Here is a 19,507-nt window from a genome sequence, read left to right on the forward strand (position 1 = left end):
TGGGGATTTTAGGGCTGAATCTGCAGCATATGGAAGTTCCCAGGCTAGGTTTTGTGTGTGTGTGTGTGTGTGTGTGTGTGTGTGTGTGTTTAATGGAAAACATTTCATTAGAAAATGACATAGAACTGAAGGTTGTGGCAAATCTGGAAGAGAATTACTCTGGGCATTGCAAGGTCATCTGAGATCAACAGCACTGGCTCACAAACAGAAAAGAGGCAAGAGAGAGAAAGGGAAAGAAAATATGAGCTGTGCATGTGCTGGGAACACGATACCCACAGCTGGTGTTTAGAGGATGAGGAATGGGCCAGGATGGAAAGGCAGTAAGTAGGGAGAAGAGGCCAGTGTCCAACACGGAGGCACAGGGGGCAGTGATCCAGGTTAGGCCAAAGTCAGTCCAGAAAACAGATTTGAGGCAGTTAAGTCTTGGGGGGAAGGTGGGACAAATGTTCAGCTTCAGGGTATCAATTCCAGCAGAGGCAGGGTGGGTGCAGATGCCAGGCTTTACCTGGAGCCCAAAGGCAGGGAACCCAGAGGCCACACCTTTAGCCCCAGAAGACACAAAACATGTCTGGAGGGACAGGACTGGTTCTGGCTGGTGTGAGAGCGGGCCAGTCAAGAGCACAGGGGACCAGAGTTAGAGGAGAGAGAGAAACATGTATAGAGCTGTGTGCCGTCCACGTGGACACTGACAGGTGACCCTCATAAGAAAAAGGCGGCAGGAGGAAAGAATGCTGAGGAAGGGGCAGGAGGCAGCCAGCCTCCCCACCACTGAGGATCCCCAGCTCCAGGACAGCTTGGCTGGTGTCCAGGACTGGGCAATGGTGTGGGGAGGGCAGCCTTCATGCAAGCATGCCAGGGTAACCAAATCTGGTCCTAGTATGTGACATTCTAGGAGCTGTTACTTCCAGCCTGGCAGTCCTGACCCCTGGGAGGCAGGTAAGAAGGTTAATCAGCAGTAAAGGATAAAGGGCAGAATGAGGAGACAGAGGAGAACCAGGAAAAGGTGGGGAAAGCAGAGGCAGGATGTCATGGATTAGAAACAAATGTGAAGTGAAGCAGGAACCCTTGCACAAAAGAGAGGGAAAAGCATGCAAAGTCAGTCTGATCTGTGGGCAAAGGAAGAGAGTCGGGGACAAAAACGGCGAATTCAGGGCATGTGATTAATTCCACAGTGCGCACAGGTCTTCCACCAACAGGGCATCTACAGGAGAGCTGGGCCTTATCAACACAAAAATGCAGCCTCTGCTGTTTTGGGGGTATTTAGATATGTGCTCATTTTTGTCAATGATCAGAACACACGGTAGAATTTAAGGATGAATTTTAAATCGTTCAATGGTTCCAGGTAATAAAAGAGCAGAACTGCCCAAGTTTTGTGCTGTTTCGGTGCCAGGGCGGTTGGGGGAAGGCGGTGCGAGCCTGTGTTGGATGGACGAAATATTCTGACGCATGAAAGATACACGTAAATATACATTTTCTTTAAGAATCCGGGTTTTTAATAAGTGCTGTCTTATAAAAACAGAACAGGTTACTAGAAAGACGAGAATAAAGTGAGGAAGAGAATGACCCAGAGGAGCGCTCCAAAACATCCCGGCTAAGCGTCCCGGGCTGGTCCCGGTGACGGCCGCGCCGGAGAGGGGAGCGCGGGCGCCCAGCAGCCCCCAGGCCGGCCGGACCAGCGCCCGAGAGCCTGGGTTGTAGCCCACCCGGGAGGGGCAGGTGGCCCCCACTCAGCGGGGGTGCGGGTCCACCCCACGCCCGCAGCCCCACGTGCGCTCAGCCCCGCGAGGCGCCGCCCGCCTCTCGGGGCGCGACCACCCGCCACGTGGGGGCGGGGCCCGGCGGGGGCGGGGCGGTGTTCGCCCCGCGGCCCCTCCCCCCGGCCCTCGGGCGCCCCTCCCCCGCCCCGCGCGGCCCGCGGGCGGGGGCGGGGGCGGGGTTGTTGTTGTGCCGAGGCCCCGCCCCTGCCCGCCCCCGGCCCATCTGTTCCCCGCGGGCCGCGGCGACATTGTGCGGGCTGGGCGGCCGGGCCGCGGCGCGATGGGCCCGGGGCAGCCGCCGCGGTAGCTCGGCCGGAGCGGCGCCGGGAGCAGGCGGGCGGCGGGCGCGGAGGCGGCGGCGCGGCCGGAGATGCGCCCCGAAGAGGGCGGCGCGGCGGCGCTGGGCGAGCTGCGCTCGTGGTGGGAAGTGCCGGCCATCGCTCACTTCTGCTCGCTCTTCCGCACGGCGTTCCGCCTGCCGGACTTCGAGATCGAGGTGCGCGGGCCGGGAGGGCGGGCGGGGCCGGGGCCGGGCTGAGGGGATCGGGCGACAGGGAAAGTTGGGCCGTTAGTCCCGGGCGTCCCCGCGAGCCCTGTGCGGAGTCGGCGGCCGGGGAGCGGGCGGCGGGCTTTGTGGGGCCGGGCGGGCGGGCGGGCGCCCCCGGCCGGCGCCGCGACCCCTCCCCCGGCCGCCTGGGCCCAGCGCGCGGCCGGCCGGTGCCCGCGGCTGCGGACAAAGGTGCGGGGCCCGGCGCGGCCGGCCGGGCGGAGCGCGTGGGTCAGGCGCCCGGGGAGGCGCGGCGGGCGGGGAGCGGGCGCGCCGGCGGCCACAATGCTGCGGCCCGGTGCGGGTGTGGGTACCGGCCGCACGCTTGTTCTCAAAGTTGGGACGCCACTCGGACGAGCACGGCTTCGACTAAACGAGCTGGCGGGGCGACGGTCCGCGGCGGCTCAGAGAAACGGGCGCAGAAATGAGAGATTTGGGAGTGTTGAAAGTCAAGACTTGATTCACAACTCTTCCGAAAATCCTGTTTCTTTTAGTTGGTAAAAGCACTCGGCACTTTAATTCTGCTGCTCAAAATGGTGGCTGCGGTGGGAGGTGTTGCTGGTGACAATGCCGTCGTGGTGCTGCTAAACTTGCCCCTACCCCATTTTCTCTCTGGGATGTAGTAAAACTGAGGTGCTGCTGAATCCCAGGTTTAGAGTTTAAGGACCCGTCTGAAAATCCTGTGGAAAAACTTCATCTTTCCAAATCCGTGTATTCGGATTTTGTTGATGGAAAAATAGAGGTAACTAATTTCGCTCTAAGTTGTACAGAAATCTAATCTATAAATCACTTCTTATGTTCTAAGAGATAAACTTGTGGTTTTAAGTATTAGCTGCTTTAATTCCTAAAGGAAATGTAATCTGATCTGAGAGGTCCAATTTGTACGTATAACTGAAATGAAAAATCGTTGTTGCAGGTGAATAATCAGGGCCACTTGAGATGACTATTCTCTCTTTTGATCTCAGCATTTCTTGGAATTGACACGTTTCTGGTTGTTAAAAGTGTGTACTATTTGAAGTATATACAACACGAATTAGTATTTGGAATCTAGCGTATGCATATTTTGATAATTATCCATATCTGTTTATATTTGGAGATGTTCAGTAGATGGGTAACTGATAGTGACTTTCACCATTGCAGTTCTTGTATAATCCTTTTCACATAGAGGTGTGTTTTGATGAATTTGAGGAATGCAGATTTTAACTTAAAGTCTTCAGTAATAATCAGAAAATTAAAATTTTGGAGTAATTTTTAGGCTTCTAGCAAATTTGACTCAGTGGCGCAGAACTCAGAACATTATCAGTTTTGATTCTTTAAGTACAAATAAATTTGTTGTATTTTTTTTGCTTAGGTGATTTTTTTAAAGTAATAGTTTATTGTCTTGACATTTTGAGAAACAGTCCCTTGGTTAGAGTTTATGATGCACTGGAAGGGCTTTCTTCAAAACAGCAAATGACACCAATATTGAGATGTGTCTATTGGGACAGCTGGAAAGGCCCTACATTCTTAATTTACTGCAATTTTAAAAGATAGAAACGAGAATAATACCAAGTGGTAGAAGTTGGATATCATCTTTTTTAGGAAACCAGTTTTCAGCTGTGGGAAAGAGCTCCTCTTACCCTTGACCACCAAGCTGAACCCGTGGATTTATAGAGAATTTAGGAAGCAGAATCTTCAAGGACTTGGCTTCTATTTATCTAAAGCAAGGCAATCTCTTAGATAGCTGAAGGGCTAGGAGGATTCATGCTGCAGTTCTGCAAGAGGTCAAGACCTCACACTTAGAGAATTGGCCCCCAAAGCATAGATATTTTTACTTTTGCAAGAACACCTTTTTACTCTGTTAGTCAACCTTGAAGACACAGGATTTCTTTAGAAGAGTCAATATACCTGATTCTTGTTTTTTAAGGTATGTTTAATTTGTATGTTGCTGCCCCCCAAATACGGATTCTATAATCATCAAACCAGAAATCTGCAAATGTGTAGGTAATGCATTAAGTTGTTCACAGTTTCTGGTTTTAAAAACTACGTAGTCATGATATGAAACTTGTGAATTTTAGCAAAATATAGGTAAGAGAATTAAATCACCCATAATCCCACGCTTAGAGATGTCAGCTGTTAACTGTTAACATTTTATCCCACCACACAGGACAAAAGCTGTTAGCTGTTGATATATTTAGAAATTCCCAAATATGCTCCCTACATTAAGTGGTGTTTAAACTTTTCAGATGAGGAGGTAGAGGTGTTGCTGGACAACAGTAGGTTAATGACACTGAATTCGGTAGTTGGTATTATGAAACACCTATAACCAGGTGCTCAACATCAAACCAGATGGTTTACCAAAGAACTTCCTGGTGTGCCCCCTTTTGCCTCAGAAGATTATCAAATTTGGAACCACTTCATTTATATCAAGTGTTCTGTGATTGTTTAACATGCTAGTGGGTTAGACTGGTTAAGGTTTGCCCTGATTTGAGAATGAAAAATGGCGAACTGATCTCCCCAAAGATTTAGTCTGATTTTTTTTTTTTTCCCCTAGCCAAGTGCTCTTTGCAGTGAATAGATTGTCTCACTTGCCCAAAGTAAGGTAAGGGAGGATAGAATCATTTTCAGTTATCTGGTCTGGAGTTAATCATGAAGGGTATGGGATTTCAGTCATACATCCCATCAGAAACATTTGGGGCATATTTTTTCTAGAGAAGAAACTATGGGGTCTCCAGATGGTTATTTGAATGTGGTCGTATAGAATGATCTGGTTTGTAAGGTAGCACTGTGATTGAAAACAATCTGATTGTCCTGTCTCCTTTCCCCCTGAGTTTCCTGCTTTGAGTAGAGTTTCCTACTTTGAGTACGGAGTCCATTGCCTTCCTGGTTGTCGTTATATGATGATCTGAGGCTGGATTTTTAATTCAGATTCTTGTTGCTGTTTCCTTTGCCTCGGATCCAGCCTCTTAAGAGCTCTGGACATGAATTATTAAATATGAAAATGAGTGATAAAAATTAGAGTAACTTATCAGTCTTATAAGTGGTCTCAGAGCCTGGGGCCTAAGGATGGGCTCTAGGATATTTTGTGTTGGTGTACATTAGTGTACTTTGCTCCCATGATCATCAGATTTTGAAAGAGGTACCAACCATACAAAGGCTAAGAGCATTTGAACTAGATTAAAGATTAAGTTGGCCTTGAATAGGGGAACCAGGAGGCTAGTTTCATGACACAAGAAGCACTGACCAGGAGTGCTAGTGTTGCCACTAACTAGCCCTGTTGCCCTGAGCAGGTCAAATAGCCTAATGATAAAAGACACTTGTATAGCACTCTATTCATTTTCCAAACGTTGCCTCATTCTATATGTAGTCATTACCAGGAGGTAGGAGTTACTCTAATTTTGCAGGTGAGGAGATTGAAAGTTTGGAGAGACTAAGTTGCTTCCACAGACTCTCACCTGGACCTCTGATACCAGATTCTGTGCTGTTGCTGCTACATCACACTGCTTCTACTTTAGATTTCCTTATCTGTGAAATGAAGGGCTAGACCTAGAAGTAATGGCCAAGATCATAGTGCATATGTGGAGTTCTTTAGTGTTTTTTTTTTTTTTTTTTTTTTTGGATGCACCTGTGGCATGCAGAAGTTCCTGGGCTAGGGATTGAAATTATGCCACAAGCAGGGACCCAAGCCACTGCATTGACAATGCCAGATCCTTAACCCACTGAGCCACAAGAGAACTTCAGTTCTTTGGTCCTTAATAATGTGGGGTGGGAGTTCCCATTGTGGCTCAGGGGGTTAAGAATCCAACTAGTAACCATGAGGATGCGGGTACGATACTTGGCCTTGCTCAGTGGGTTAAGGATCCATCCAGGTTACCACAAGCTGTGGTGGAAGCCGCAGATGTGGCTCATATCCAGAGTTGCTGTGATCTAGGCTGGCAGCTGCAGCTCTGATTCCACCCTGTAGCCCAGGAACTTCCAATGCTGCAGGTGTGGCCCTAAAAAAAAAAAAATGGAGTACAGAAGATCCCACAGCAAGCTTCTGCTGAAAAACTTCTGAATACAAAGGGAGAACAAGTTCATGATTTTGTTTCTTTCAGCAGGTATTTATTGAGCATCTACCGTGTGCTAGTTGCAGTGGCAGCGTGTTAGGTGCTGGAGGTACAGATGTGAACATAGCACAAAAATATCAACCTTCCTTTTAGTGGAAGGAGACAGTAAACAAATTGGCATTCTGAGGGCCAAGTTGAGGGAGTGTGTTGTTGCAATTTAAAATAGGGTGATTAGTTGTGACCTCATTGAGATGGCAGCATATTTGAGCAGGAATGAAAGAGATGGGGGTTTAAAATGAAATAAAAAATAGTAGTTTGTCACAGTAATCAAAATACCAGGTTGATAGATGTCTTCTGAAGATTCAGGGTCTGCTCCTTCTCTGAGAAGGAAAGCTCTAGAACAGGATGTGAATTTCAGAGGGGCGATCTTGATGCAGTTTGAAACCCTAAAAGGAGGACTGCTCTGTCAGAGTGTAACTCCTCCAAAGTGAACATTGGATCCTTTTTTTTTTTTGTCTTTTTGCCTTTTCTTGGGCCGCTCCCGCGGCATATGGAGGTTCCCAGGCTAGGGGTCGAATTGGAGCTGTAGCCACTAGCCTACGCCAGAGCCACAGCAACACGAGATCCGAGCCGCGTCTGCAACCTACACCACAGCTCACGGCAACACCGGATCGTTAACCCACTGAGCAAGGGCAGGGACCAAACCCACAACCTCATGGTTCCTAGTCGGATTCGTTAACCACTGTGCCACGACGGGAACTCCTGGATCCTTTTTTACTTCTATTAGTGTCTTGAAAGAGAAGTCATTGTCTTCATCTTCATTTGCCTGCAGTGAAGCTTCAAAGAAGTAGTTGGAAGTGTCTCTAGTCGTAGAAAGAGCAATAACCTCTCAATTCTGAAGAACAGCCCATGTTAGCATCTGGCTTGCTTTACCACGGAAGTTCAGTTTGGTGTTGCTTAATTTTTGGAACATGGTGAGGAAGCCTAAAATACGACTTGGCAACCGACTGTCTGCCCTTTGATCAGGAGGAGAGGCCAAGTGCTGGATTCCTTTTGAGGGGGGCATGCCGGATCCTTATGGTTTTGTTGGGTTTCAAGTGAGAATGAGGAGCGCAGGTAGAGTGCTGGAAAACCACCAGTGCATAAGGTGGTTTAGGTAAAAAGTGGGTGTGGACAGAGCCCAGAGGGACAGAAGGCACAGCTTCTTTTTTTTGTGTGTATCTTTTTAGGGCTGCACCTGCAGCACGTGGAGGTTCCCCGGCTAGGGGTGGAATCAGAACTGTAGCCCTCAGCCTACACCACAGCCACAGCAATGCCAGAACCAAGCCATGTCTGCGACCTACACCACAGCTCACAGCAACGCCTGATCCTTAACCCACTGAACTAGGCCAGAGATCAAACCTGCATCCTCATGAATGCTAGTCAGATTAGTTCCCTCTGAGCCAGTCCGGGAGGGAACTCCAGAAGGCACAGCTTCCAACTAGATGGTTTTATTTTATTATTATTATTGTTAATTTTTTTTGTCTTTTGTCTTTTTGAGGGCCACACCCGCAGCATATGGAGGTTCCCAGGCTCGGGGGTCTAATCGAAGCTGTTGCTCCTGGCCTACACCACAGCCACAGCAACTCCAGATCCTTAACCCACTGAGTGAGACCAGGGATTGAATCCGAAACCTCATGGTTCCTAGTCACATTCGTTTCTGTTGCGCCACAGTGGGAACTCCTAACTAGATGGTTTAAGATCTAGTTGGTGGGCTCAAATGTACTTTAAAAAGGGATCAAGCTGGGAGAGCCAGAAACCTGGACTCTGAGCCCACTTCTGTCATTAACTCTAGCTGTGGTTTTAGGCAGGTGGCTTGGTTTCAGATGCCCCATCTTTAAAGAGGGAATTGTGGACTAGGGGATTCCTAGGGTTTTCCTGTGTTCACAGTGCTACAGTTCCCTTAGGGTGTTCCTCAGCACAGGAACTGATCTGGAAAATAACCCACCTCACTGTTTAGGACCAAGATTACCAGCCACATTGGAGTCCATGTCTTACAAATTAATTTTGTACCAAACGAAGTCTGCAAATCCATACTTGATGTGTTTGTGGATTAAATGAATTTGTCTTTCTGTGGAAATCTTGTCTGCAAATACATTACTTTGAAAGTAGCTTATTTGATGTTTTCACTGTCTATGGTCCTTAAACTAAGATATTGTATTTTGAGATTATGAGATTTGAGATTATCGTTCTTAGATCGAGCTGGGAGTTTGTTGGATGGTGCGGAGCTCAGGGTTCTAGCTTTGCACTCTGACATTGGGGCCGTGCGGGCCGCGTGCGTGAACTAATCCTCCATCCTTGCGCGAAGAACTCAGGCCGAGGGCAGGCCCCAGCCCAGAGGTGAGTGAGGGCTTCCCCAGGGATGCAGATGGATCCCTTGCCTGAATGTTTTTGTATGTAGGGTTGAGGGGAGTTAGAATTGGGCTCAGATGTGAGCGTCATCAGCAGCTGCACGTCAGAAACTTGGGAAACAGATGCCTTGTTAATTCTTTGCTTGGAGTCGTTAAGTGAAGAAGAGCATTTGGGGGGCTGTGAAGCGGGAACCACAGCACTGCCAATGGGGGAAGGGGGCCCCCCTCAGGCCCAAGGTGATGGGGTTAGCGTGCCCCCTGTGCCAGGACTGTACCCCTCAAGTGGTAAGTGTGTTGTTACTCGGATCCCAGTGCTTGCTGGGTTCCCTGAGTGGCTTCCCCTCTATGGCGAGTTTCCTGTGCAGCAGGCAGCATGTTTGGTGCGTTCACCAGGCTCCTTTGGGAATGGGAGGCTTGTGTTGTGGTGGCCCCGGAAACCCTGGAGTTCCTGGGTGCGTAGGTGGGTGTCTTCGGCGGGTAGTGGCTTGGTGATTCTCTGTTATTCACACATGCGTTGAAAACATAATGTGGTATGTATAGGAATGTACATTTAAAACGTTGATGTTTAAACCCCTGACCTCCTGTGCCCTTGAAGATGGGCCTTTTGCTGGCCCTTCGATGTCACAGTCACCTCAGCTTTCACCCTAGCCTGGGCTCCAGGGCCTTTTCTGGGGGCTTGGCCACAATGACTGCCTGACTTGGCACTTGGCGTCTGGATTGAATGATGGGAGAGATGGTATAGCCCACTGTGCCTCCTGTGCCCCGCCCATAAGCCCCACCCCAAATAAGTGAAAGTAAGGACAGCGATAGGGTCACAGTTACTCTAAACACTTGATGTTTTTTTTTTTTTGTTTTTTTTTTTTTTTTTGTCTTTTTTGTTGTTGTTGTTGTTGCTATTTCTTGGGCCGCTTCCGTGGCATATGGAGGTTCCCAGGCTAGGGGTTGAATTGGAGCTGTAGCCACCGGCCTACGCCAGAGCCACAGCAACGCGGGATCCGAGCCGCGTCTGCAACCTACACCACAGCTCACGGCAACGCCGGATCCTTAACCCACTGAGCAAGGGCAGGGATCGAACCCGCAACCTCATGGTTCCCAGCTGGACTCATCAACCACTGCGCTGCGACGGGAACTCCACACTTGATGTTTTTAATGTCGAGCCTTCAAATCACTTCCAATTAATAATTCTTGAGAATGGAGTAAGTTCTTAGAACTGAGAATGCTCTGGTGGGGCGTGTTCTCTCCTGACCAGCTGCTTTTAATAAACACCCCTCCTTGAGGATAGTTGATTTCCTTGACTGAAAATGTGTTAAATTAACAGGTCTACTTTAGCAAAACTTTTCTCATCCCCATTCCCTTCGTGTCTCTTCTGTTTCCCTGAAATATTGTGTTTGCAGAGTTTTTAGTTGTGGGAGACAATGTTTATAGTTGGTATCCTGGTACTCTTTGTTGAGGAGACACGGCTGTATGGGGTAAAGGTGATTTAATGGCATTTCACCTGTGCCGAAATTAGAGAATTTATTTCTTTCAGTCTTTGACTAGCATTGCTTTGGGTTAGCATCCCACACTTTGTTTCTTTTGTCTTTTTTTTTTTTTTTTTTTTTCCTTCTTAGGGCCGCACTGGCAGCATATGGAGGTTTCCAGGCTAGGTGTCTAATCAGAGCTACAGCTGCCAGCCTACGCCACGGCCACAGCAACGCCAGATCCGAGCCGCATCTGAGACCTACCCCACAGCTCACGGCAACACAGATCCATTACCCACTGAGCAAGGCCAGGGATCGAACCCGCAACCTCATGGTTCCTAGTCGGATTCATTTCTGCTGCGCCCCAGTGGGGAGCTCCTCCATCCCATCCCGCCATTTTCCATTGTGTTGTTAAAGTAGGCATCCAGCCTTTCTTACTGGATGTTGGGAATTGGGAGAGTATTCTAACAATGTTGAATAGTTCCTGCTGTAGCGCAGCAGGTTAAGGATCCAGTGGCATCGTCTCTGTAGTGGTGCTGGTTCAGTCTCTGGCCTGGGCAGTTCCATATGTTGTGAGTGTGGCCAAAAACCAAAACAAAACAATTGTTGAGGATACCTGTATCCTCACTAACACAAGATTTTCATCACTCTTGGTGGAGCCCCTATTTATTATCAATAATTGTACTTGGATTTATGCAATATGCGGCTCTTTAGTGGTGGAATAAAAGGAAAAGGAGACTCTAAAGTCCTAGTTACCATCCTTTCTGTCCGTTATTGTCATCATTATTAATATTAACCGCCCCAGAATCATTATAGAGGTGTGGGGTGTGGTTGCTGTTCTCTGCTGCCCTGCAGAGTTAGCGTAGCTGTGGAGGGAATCACTGTGGCGTCTTGGGTGAAGTGCTTCCTGGAGAAGGCAGGGTGGGTAGGGGTCACAGTGAGGAAGTTAGTGCAGCCGGATCAGAGTTCTCTTCTCTGGGGAACTAGTGAAACATAAGCTTCAGGTATGTTGCAGCAAGCCTGGATGGGAATGCTAGGCTCAGTAGTTTTGATCTTTTTTATTCAGGCATGGAAGTTTTAGACAAGAATGTCTATCCTGTATTCTACATGTGTTAGACTGTCTGGTATTGGTAGTTGGGCTTAACTCTTGGAGTGGGTGGGTGAAAAATGCTGGAGTTGGTAGTGATGGGACAGGACACTGTTCACTGGCATTAAGGAAGAGTGGTACCAGGTGGCCAACCATGTTGGGTGGGTAAGGAAGGTGATGTGGAGTAAGAATGTTTCTGGCTGCAAGTAATGGAATGTGGTGCTAACAAGCAACTTAAAAAACACTGGACTGGAGTTCCCTGGTGGCTTAGTGGGTTAAGGATCTGGTATTGTTGCCACAGTGGTGCGGGATCCATCCCTGGCCCAGGGACTTCTACATGGCACAGGTATGGCCAAATAAATAAGTAAATAAAAGATAGTTTAAGTTTTAAAGACAAAACCAAAATAGCACACTGGACTGTTCTGTAACGTGTCCTCTGGAGGATCCTGGCAGGTATGGCTGCTCACTGACCATGTTCTCAGGCAGTGGCCTTGCGAGGTTCCAGGTCTAGTCCAACAGCTCTAAGGTCTGCATTGCTGAGTGATGCCAAGAAGTATAGGAAAAGTTACAAGTGAAAACAATCATTGAGGAGTTCTGTTCGTGGCTCAGCAGTTTACGAACCCAACTAGTATCCATGAGGACGTGGGTTCGATCCCTGGCCTCACTCAGTGAGTTAGTGATCTGGCATTGCTGTGGGGTGCTGTGTAGGTTGCAGAAGCGGCTCGGCTCCAGCATTGCTGTGACTGTGGCATAGGCTGGCAGCTGTGGCTCTGATTGACCCCTAGCCTGGGAACCTCTTTGCTTTTTTGTGGCCCTAAAAAGCAAAGGGGTGGGGGAGGGGGAGAGAGAGAAAGAGAAAAAAGGAAAGAAAACAACCTTTGAGTTGGTGACTTGAAGAGGCCTAAGATGACTTCAGAGGCTTGTCTGAAAGAAGAGAGGCTAAAACTACATTCTGGAATGAGAGGGGAAGAGAGCTCTTTAGGAGGCCTAAGAGAATGGTGGGCAAGAATGAACGTTTTAAAAACTTTTTTTCATGACTAGTATAACTGATATAAAAAGAAAAATTCCTAGATGGTTAACACTGTACTGAAGAGGTCAATTGTAGAACAACCCACCTGCTTTTAAAAGGAGAGTCAGAGTTAGTTCCATGGTGGCACTGCAGGTTAAGGATCTGGTGTTGTCACTTCAGTGGCTAGGGCTGCTGCTATGGCACTTTATTCTCTGGCCTGGGAACTTCCACTTGCTGCAGGTAAGGCCAAAAAAAGAAAAGTCAGCCTGTTTCTGTATTCTACGCTGTGTATTATACCTTCTGTCCTCTTCACTCTGATTTCCTTTTCTGATTGTTGGGAGAAGGGTGATAGTGAACCAACCCCTGGTATTGTCCCTTGCTCCCTGTTTTAGCTTCCTGTTTAGGAAAATGAAAATCTGGGCATAGAAATGTACTTCTGGCTGGGGGAAAAATGTAATTGTAATGTATACATGTAAGGATAACCTGACCCCCTTGCTGTACAGTGGGGAAAAAAAAAAAAAAAAAGGAAATGTACTTCTTTATTTCTTTTCTTTTCTTTTTCTTTCTTTCTTTTTTTTTTTTTTTTGGTCTTTTTAGGGCCGTACCTGTAGCATACAAAAGTTCTCAGGCTAGGGGTCGAACCTGAGCTGCAGGTGCCAGCCTATGCCACAGCTACAGCAGTGCCAGATCCGAGCCACATCTTTGGTCTGTGCCACACCTTGCAGCAACATGGATCCTTAACCCACTGAGCAAGGCAAGGGATTGAACCTGCTTCCTCACAGATAGTAATTGGGTTTTTTAATCCCTGAGCCACAACTGGAACTCCAGAAATATACTCTTTTTAACATTAGAAATTTTTTTTGGCTATGCCTGCAGTTTATATTAGTTCCCAGGTCAGGGATCAGACCCCGACCAGAGCAGTGACACCACCAAATCCTTAATCACTAGGCCATCAGGGAACTCCTTTCATTAGAATTTTATTTATTTATTTGTCTTTCTTTTTTTAAAAAAAAAACTCCGCAGCATATGGAGTTTCCCAGGCTAGGGGTCAAATTGGAGCTGTAGCCGCTGGCCTATACCACAGCCACACCAGATCTAAGCCTCATCTGGGGCCTACAACCCAGCTCATGGCAACACCAGATCTTTAACCCACTGAGCTAGGCCAGGGATCAAACCCGCAACCTCATGGTTCCTAGTTGGATTCATCTCTGCTGCGCCACAGTGGGAACTCTGCTAGTCAGATTCTAATGAGGGACTCCTCATTAGAATTTTAGATTTACTCTTGCTTATCTATTGATTGTTTGGAATACCTCAGTTTTTAGTCTCTCCCTGTTAAAAGTATTTCATGATCTTAAGTGGAACTCTAATGCTTCTGTAATGGGAGTTTATGTACCAATAAGATAGTTATTAATGTGGTGTTTCTTCTAATCAGTTACCCATGCTTGGGAAATGACAGCTCAAGGGAAAGGCGTAGTTCTTTTGTCTTACCTTTCCGTTGGCTCTACAGTATTTTTGGAGGTTATCTGGTTGTTATGCCTTTTACCCCCCACCCCATGAAGTAACTATACCCTTGCTAGTGATCTCACACAACTTGCAAGAAGAGATGAACTAGGATAGTCAAATTCCCATTTTTGGGATTGTAACCTAGGAAATACTAGGGTTATCGAATTATTGTGGAAAAGAAGTTGAAAGGTCACAATGAGAAGCCACAATGCAAATCAAAACCTTGCCATATGAGGGAGCAAGAAAGACCCCCCCATTAGGGGAATTAACAGGTGGGCTCCAGCACCAGCCTGTTGGTATCCATCCTGTGGGAACCCACAAGCGTCTGAGGGTCTGCACTCCTTGCCCCTCAAAGAGCCTGACACTTTCTCCCTTTCTTCTTTGTGTGTGTATTAAATATTGTATCAGTGTAGGCTTGTACTTCGCATACTCTTCTGAATCCTGTTTTATTCAGTTAACAATATTACATGATAGAATGCCCTTTCATTGTACACGTTCCGACTTTAATAGCTGTGGAGTATTCATGCTGATTTATTTAACCAATCCTCAGTGGAGCATTAAGGTTATTTTTAGTTGTTTACTATCATAACAGCTATGAACAGAAAGATTCCCCACCCCTCCCAGGATAGGATTGGTGTTTTTGTCCATTAGGCTTTTCTTAATACCTTCTACATTTGAGGTCTTGGGTTTTGAATTTTCTTCACAACTTTTATCTTAAATTTCATGACAAAAGCTAACTTGAATTTAGTGTTCACTGTGAGTGTTCCAGGCACTACTTGATGTTTCTCATTTGTCAACTTATCCTTTTTAAAAATTGAGATAGGGAGTTCCCGTCGTGGCGCAGTGGTTAACGAATCCGACTAGGAACCATGAGGCTGCGGGTTCGATCCCTGCCCTTGCTCAGTGGGTCAAGGTTCCGGCGTTGCCGTGAGCTGTGGTGTAGGTCACAGACGCGGCTCGGATCCTGCGTTGCTGTGGCTCTGGCGTAGGCTGGCAGCTACAGCTCCGATTCGACCTCTAGCCCGGAACCTCCATATGCCGCAGGAGCGGCCAAGAAATGGCAAAAAGACAAAAAAAAAAAAAAAAAAAAAAAAAAAAATTGAGATAGGAGTTCCGTCGTGGCTCAGTGATCAACGAATCCAACTAGGAACCATGAGGTTTCGGGTTCGATCCCTGGCCTTGCTCAGTGGGTTAAGGATCCGACGTTGCTGTGGCTGTGGTGTAGGCCGGCAGCTACAGCTCCGATTCAACCCCTAGCCTGGGAACCTCCAGATGCTGTGGGAAGCGGCCCAAGAAATGTCAAAAAGACAAAAAAAAGAAAAAAAAGATATAATTGACGTAGAATGTTACTAGTTTCAGGTGAACAACATAATTCCATGTTTTTATATATTAAACAGTCACCTCAAGTTGAATGTATTAAACGATCACCACCACGAGTCGAATTCCATGTTTTTATGTATTAAACAGTCAACACCACGTGTAGTTACAATTTTCTTTTCTTTGTTTCTTCTTTTTTGGCTGCACCTGTGACATGTGGAAGTATGCAAGGGATCAAACCCATGCTGCAGAGCTACCCGAGCTGCTGCAGTACCACCACCAGATACTTATCCCACTGTTAACTCTTCAAATTTTTTTCTTGTGATGAGAACTTTTTAAGATCTACTCTCTTAGCAGCTTTCACGTAGATAAGACAGTATTAACTATCGTTACCGTGCTGTATGTCACATCCCAGGACTTACTGTTTTATAACTGGAAGTTTGTACCTGTTGACCCCCCTCACCCATCTCACCAATCCCTGCTTCTGGGAACCACCAGTCTGTTCCCTGAGAGTAAGTTGCAGACATGATACCCATTAACTCCTAAACATTTCAGTGGGGTTTTTTTTGTTTTTTTGCATTTGTCTTTTTGTTTTTGTCTTTTTTTTAGGGCTGTACCTGCCATATGGAGGTTCCTAGGCTAGGGGCCAAATCAGAGCTGTAGTCGCCAGCCCACACCACAGCCACAGCACCGCCAGATCCGAGTCGAGTCTGTGAGCTACACCACAGCTCATGGCAATGCCAGATCCTTAACCCCCTGAGTGAGGCCAGGGATCAAACCTGCGTCCTCATGAATACCAGCCAGATTCCTTTCCGAAGAGCCACAGTGGGAATTTTGTTTGTTTTTTAACGGCTACACCCTTGACATATCCAAGTTCCCAGGTCAGGGAGGGAATTCCAGCTGCAGCTGCTACCCAGAACCTGCTACACCACAGCTGCAGCAATGCAAGTTTCTTTAACTCACTGTGTCACAGTAGGAACTCCAACATTACAGTGTTTCTATGCTTTAAAAACATGGGCATTCTTGGGAGTTCCCATTGTGGTGCAGTGGAAACGAATCTGACTAGTATCCATGAGGATGCTGGTTCAATCCCTGACCCTGCTCAGTGGGTTGGGGATTCTGGCATTGCCGTGAGCTGTGGTGTAGGTTGAAGATGCGGCTCAGATTTGGTGTTGCTGTGGCTGTAGTGTAGGCCAGCAGCTGTAGCTTCTATTTGACCCCTAGCCTGGGAACCTCCATATGTCACAAATTTGACCCTAAAAAGCAAAAAAAAAAAAAAAAAAGCTTCAGATCTTGGGAGTTCCCACTGTGACACCATGGGATCTCTGCAGTACCAGGATGCAGGTTCAATTCCCAGCCTGTCACAGTGGGTTGATCCAGTGTTGCAACTGCAGCTCAGATCTGATCCCCAGCCCAGGACCTCCATGTGCTGCAGGGTGGCCAAAATTAAAAAAAAAATAAAAGCTTCAGATTTTATTTTTTCTTTATACTTTAAAAAAAAACTTCAAATCTACAGTGAAGTACAAAGACAATTATAGGTGAACCCTGCATGACTTTATATTAACCAGTTGTTAACATTTTACCACATAAGCTTTATGTTTTCTTTTTTGTTGAACCATCAGAAAAGTAAGTTGGCAATGTGATGATTCTTTTCCCCCAAAATACTTTTGGCATGTGCTTCATAGGAATAGGGACCCTCTCCCACATGCTCACACCAGCATGTTCACATTTATGGAAATTAACAATTCTATAACAACACCCTCACTTGTCCCCATAATAACTTTCATAAATGTTGTCTCGTTTCTATCCTGCATTGCACATTTGTTTGGTTGTTGGGATAGTTTTTAAGCAGGTTGAAGCTAACCTAGTTATCCAAGTAATCGGGAAAAATCAGTAAAATTATTTAAATTGGAAACTGCAAGTATATCCGGTGAAATAATAATGGGAAAAAGTTCATTGGAATAATACTAGCTCCAGGGAGTTCCCGTTGTGGCACAGCAGAAACGAATCCAACTAGGAATCATGAGGTTGCGGGTTCGATCCCTGGCCTTGCTCGGTGGGTTAAGGATCTGGCGCTGCTGTGAGCTGTGGTGTAGGTCGCAGACATGACTCGGGTCCCACGTTGCTGTGGCTGTGGTGTAGGCCAGTGACTACAGCTGCAGTTCAACCCCTAGCCTGGGAACCTCCATGTGCCCTGAGTGCTGTCCTAAAAAGACAAAAGACCAAAAAAAAAAAAAAAAAAAAATACTGGCTCCAGTCCAGGCGTACTGAAGGTGTGGATAGCTACTTGACCTGTCTGAGCCTCACCTTTGTTGGTAAGCTTCTTGCCCATTCCATAGGGTTCTACTGAGATTGAAATGAGCTGAGGCATAGGAGGGCCTGGCACACAAAGTTTTCAACAACTGGTAATTATTGTTAACATTTTTTTTCTCATTTTAGATTTCGAACTATGGTAATGTTTTAACTGAGAATCATTTGGAAGACAGGATTAAATAATAAAGATATGTTTGTGTGATCTCCTATTTACTTTGAAGTATAAAGCAGTAATTGTAAAAACAAAATCCGTCTCATGCTTATGTGGGTTAAAGTGATTGCCAAGTACAATTTTTTAATGACTTTATTGAGGTATAATTCACATACCATACGATTCACTCACTTAAAGGGTATAATTTGTGGGTTTTAGTATGTCTACAGTTAGGTACAGACTTCACCACAGTCAATTTTAGGACATTTTCATTACCTCCACCTCTCATCCCCTTTCCATCTGTGAACAACCACTAATCTACTTCGTTACCCCTTTTCTGTTGTCTTCTGTTGTCTTTTTTTTTTTTTTTTTGTCTTTTTTTGCTATTTCTTTGGACCGCTCCCATGGCATATGGAAGTTCCCAGGCTAGGGGTCAAATCGGAGCTGTAGCCAGAGCCACAGCAACGCGGGATCCGAGCCGTGTCTGCTACCTACACCACAGCTCACGGCAACGCCGGATCGTTAACCCACTGAGCAAGGGCAGGGACCGAACCCGCAACCTCATGGTTCCTAGTCAGATTCGTTAACCACTGCGCCACGACGGGAACTCCTGTTGTCTTTTCTGATACCTCTTTTCTGTTGTTTTAATGCATGGACTCATACAGTATATGGTCTACTGTGACTGGCCTTTTTCATTCAGCATCATTTTCTCAAGGCTTATCATTGTCATAGATGAGTACTTCATTCCTTTTTTTTTTTTGCCTTTTCTAGGGCTGCTCCTGCGGCACATGGAGATACCCAGGCTAGGGGTCTAATCGGAGCTGTAGCTACTGGCCTATGCCAGAGCCACAGCAACACAGGATCCGAGCCGATTCCGCAACGTATACCACAGCTCATGGTAACCCCGGATCCTTAACCCACTGAGCAAGGCCAGGGATTGAACCTGCAACCTCATGGTTCCTAGTCGGATTTGGTAACCACTGCGCCACGATGGGAACTCCACTTCATTCCTTTTTTCTAACTGAATAATAACATCCCATTGTGTGGATGTACTATATTTACCTGTTGTTGATGGACACATCTAGGTTGTTCCCACCTTTGGCTTTATGAACAATGCTGCCATGAACATTGGTGTACAATTTTTTGTGTGGACACATGTTTTTTGTTCTCTTGGGTATATAACCAGGAGTGGAATTGCTGGGTCATATGGTAACTGTGTTTGATTATTTGAGAAACTGCCTGTTTACCAAAGAGGCTGTACCATTTTCAGTTCCTACCAGCAGTATACGAGGGTTCCAGTTTCTCCACATTCTTGCCAAGTCCTGTTATCTGACTCTGAATTTAGCAATCTGGTTAGTGTGAAGTAGTATCTCATTGTAGTCTTGATGTGCATTTCCCTGATGATTAAGGATGTTGAGCATCTTTTCATTTGCTTATTGGCAAAAAAAAAAAAAAAAAAAAAAAAGATACAGAGCGTTTTTGTCATTGACAGATATTCCTTGGGTCCCTTAGCAGTTGACTCCCACTCTGGTCTCAGAAGACAATCACTGATCTGCATTCTGTCTCTATAGATTTATTTGCCATTTCTAGAATTTAACACACATGGTCTCACAGCCTGTGCTCTTTTGTATCTGGCTTCTTTCATCCAGCATGACTTGAAGATGCATCCATATTGTGTATCTCAGTGCTTATTATTATTATTATTATTATTTTAGGCTGCACTCTTGGCATGTGAAAGTTCCCAGGCCAGGGATTGAACCTGTGCCATAGCAGTGACCCAAGTCTCTGCTTTGACAACACTGGATCTTTAACCTGCTGTGTCTCAAGGGAACTCCAGTTAATTTTTTAAGTTGCTAAGTGGTATTCCATTGTATGGCTGTACTGCAGTTTATCCATTTTCTTGTTGTTCTCTTTTTGATGGACATTGGGTTGTTTCCAGGTTGGC

General features: G+C 46.4%; 1 protein-coding gene across 1 annotated transcript in view; it reads left to right on the forward strand.

Annotated features, from left to right (window-relative positions):
- LOC100737051 (cat eye syndrome critical region protein 2) overlaps positions 1,989 to 19,507 on the forward strand; it is a 125,860-nt gene continuing 108,341 nt past the window's right edge. Inside the window, 1 exon segment of the mRNA XM_021092503.1 lies at positions 1,989 to 2,253. Coding sequence (XP_020948162.1) covers positions 2,128 to 2,253 — 126 coding nt within the window. The 5' untranslated portion in view covers positions 1,989 to 2,127.

The sequence above is a fragment of the Sus scrofa genome, chromosome 5 (genome assembly GCF_000003025.6).
Source record: "Sus scrofa isolate TJ Tabasco breed Duroc chromosome 5, Sscrofa11.1, whole genome shotgun sequence".
NCBI lineage: Eukaryota > Metazoa > Chordata > Mammalia > Artiodactyla > Suidae > Sus > Sus scrofa.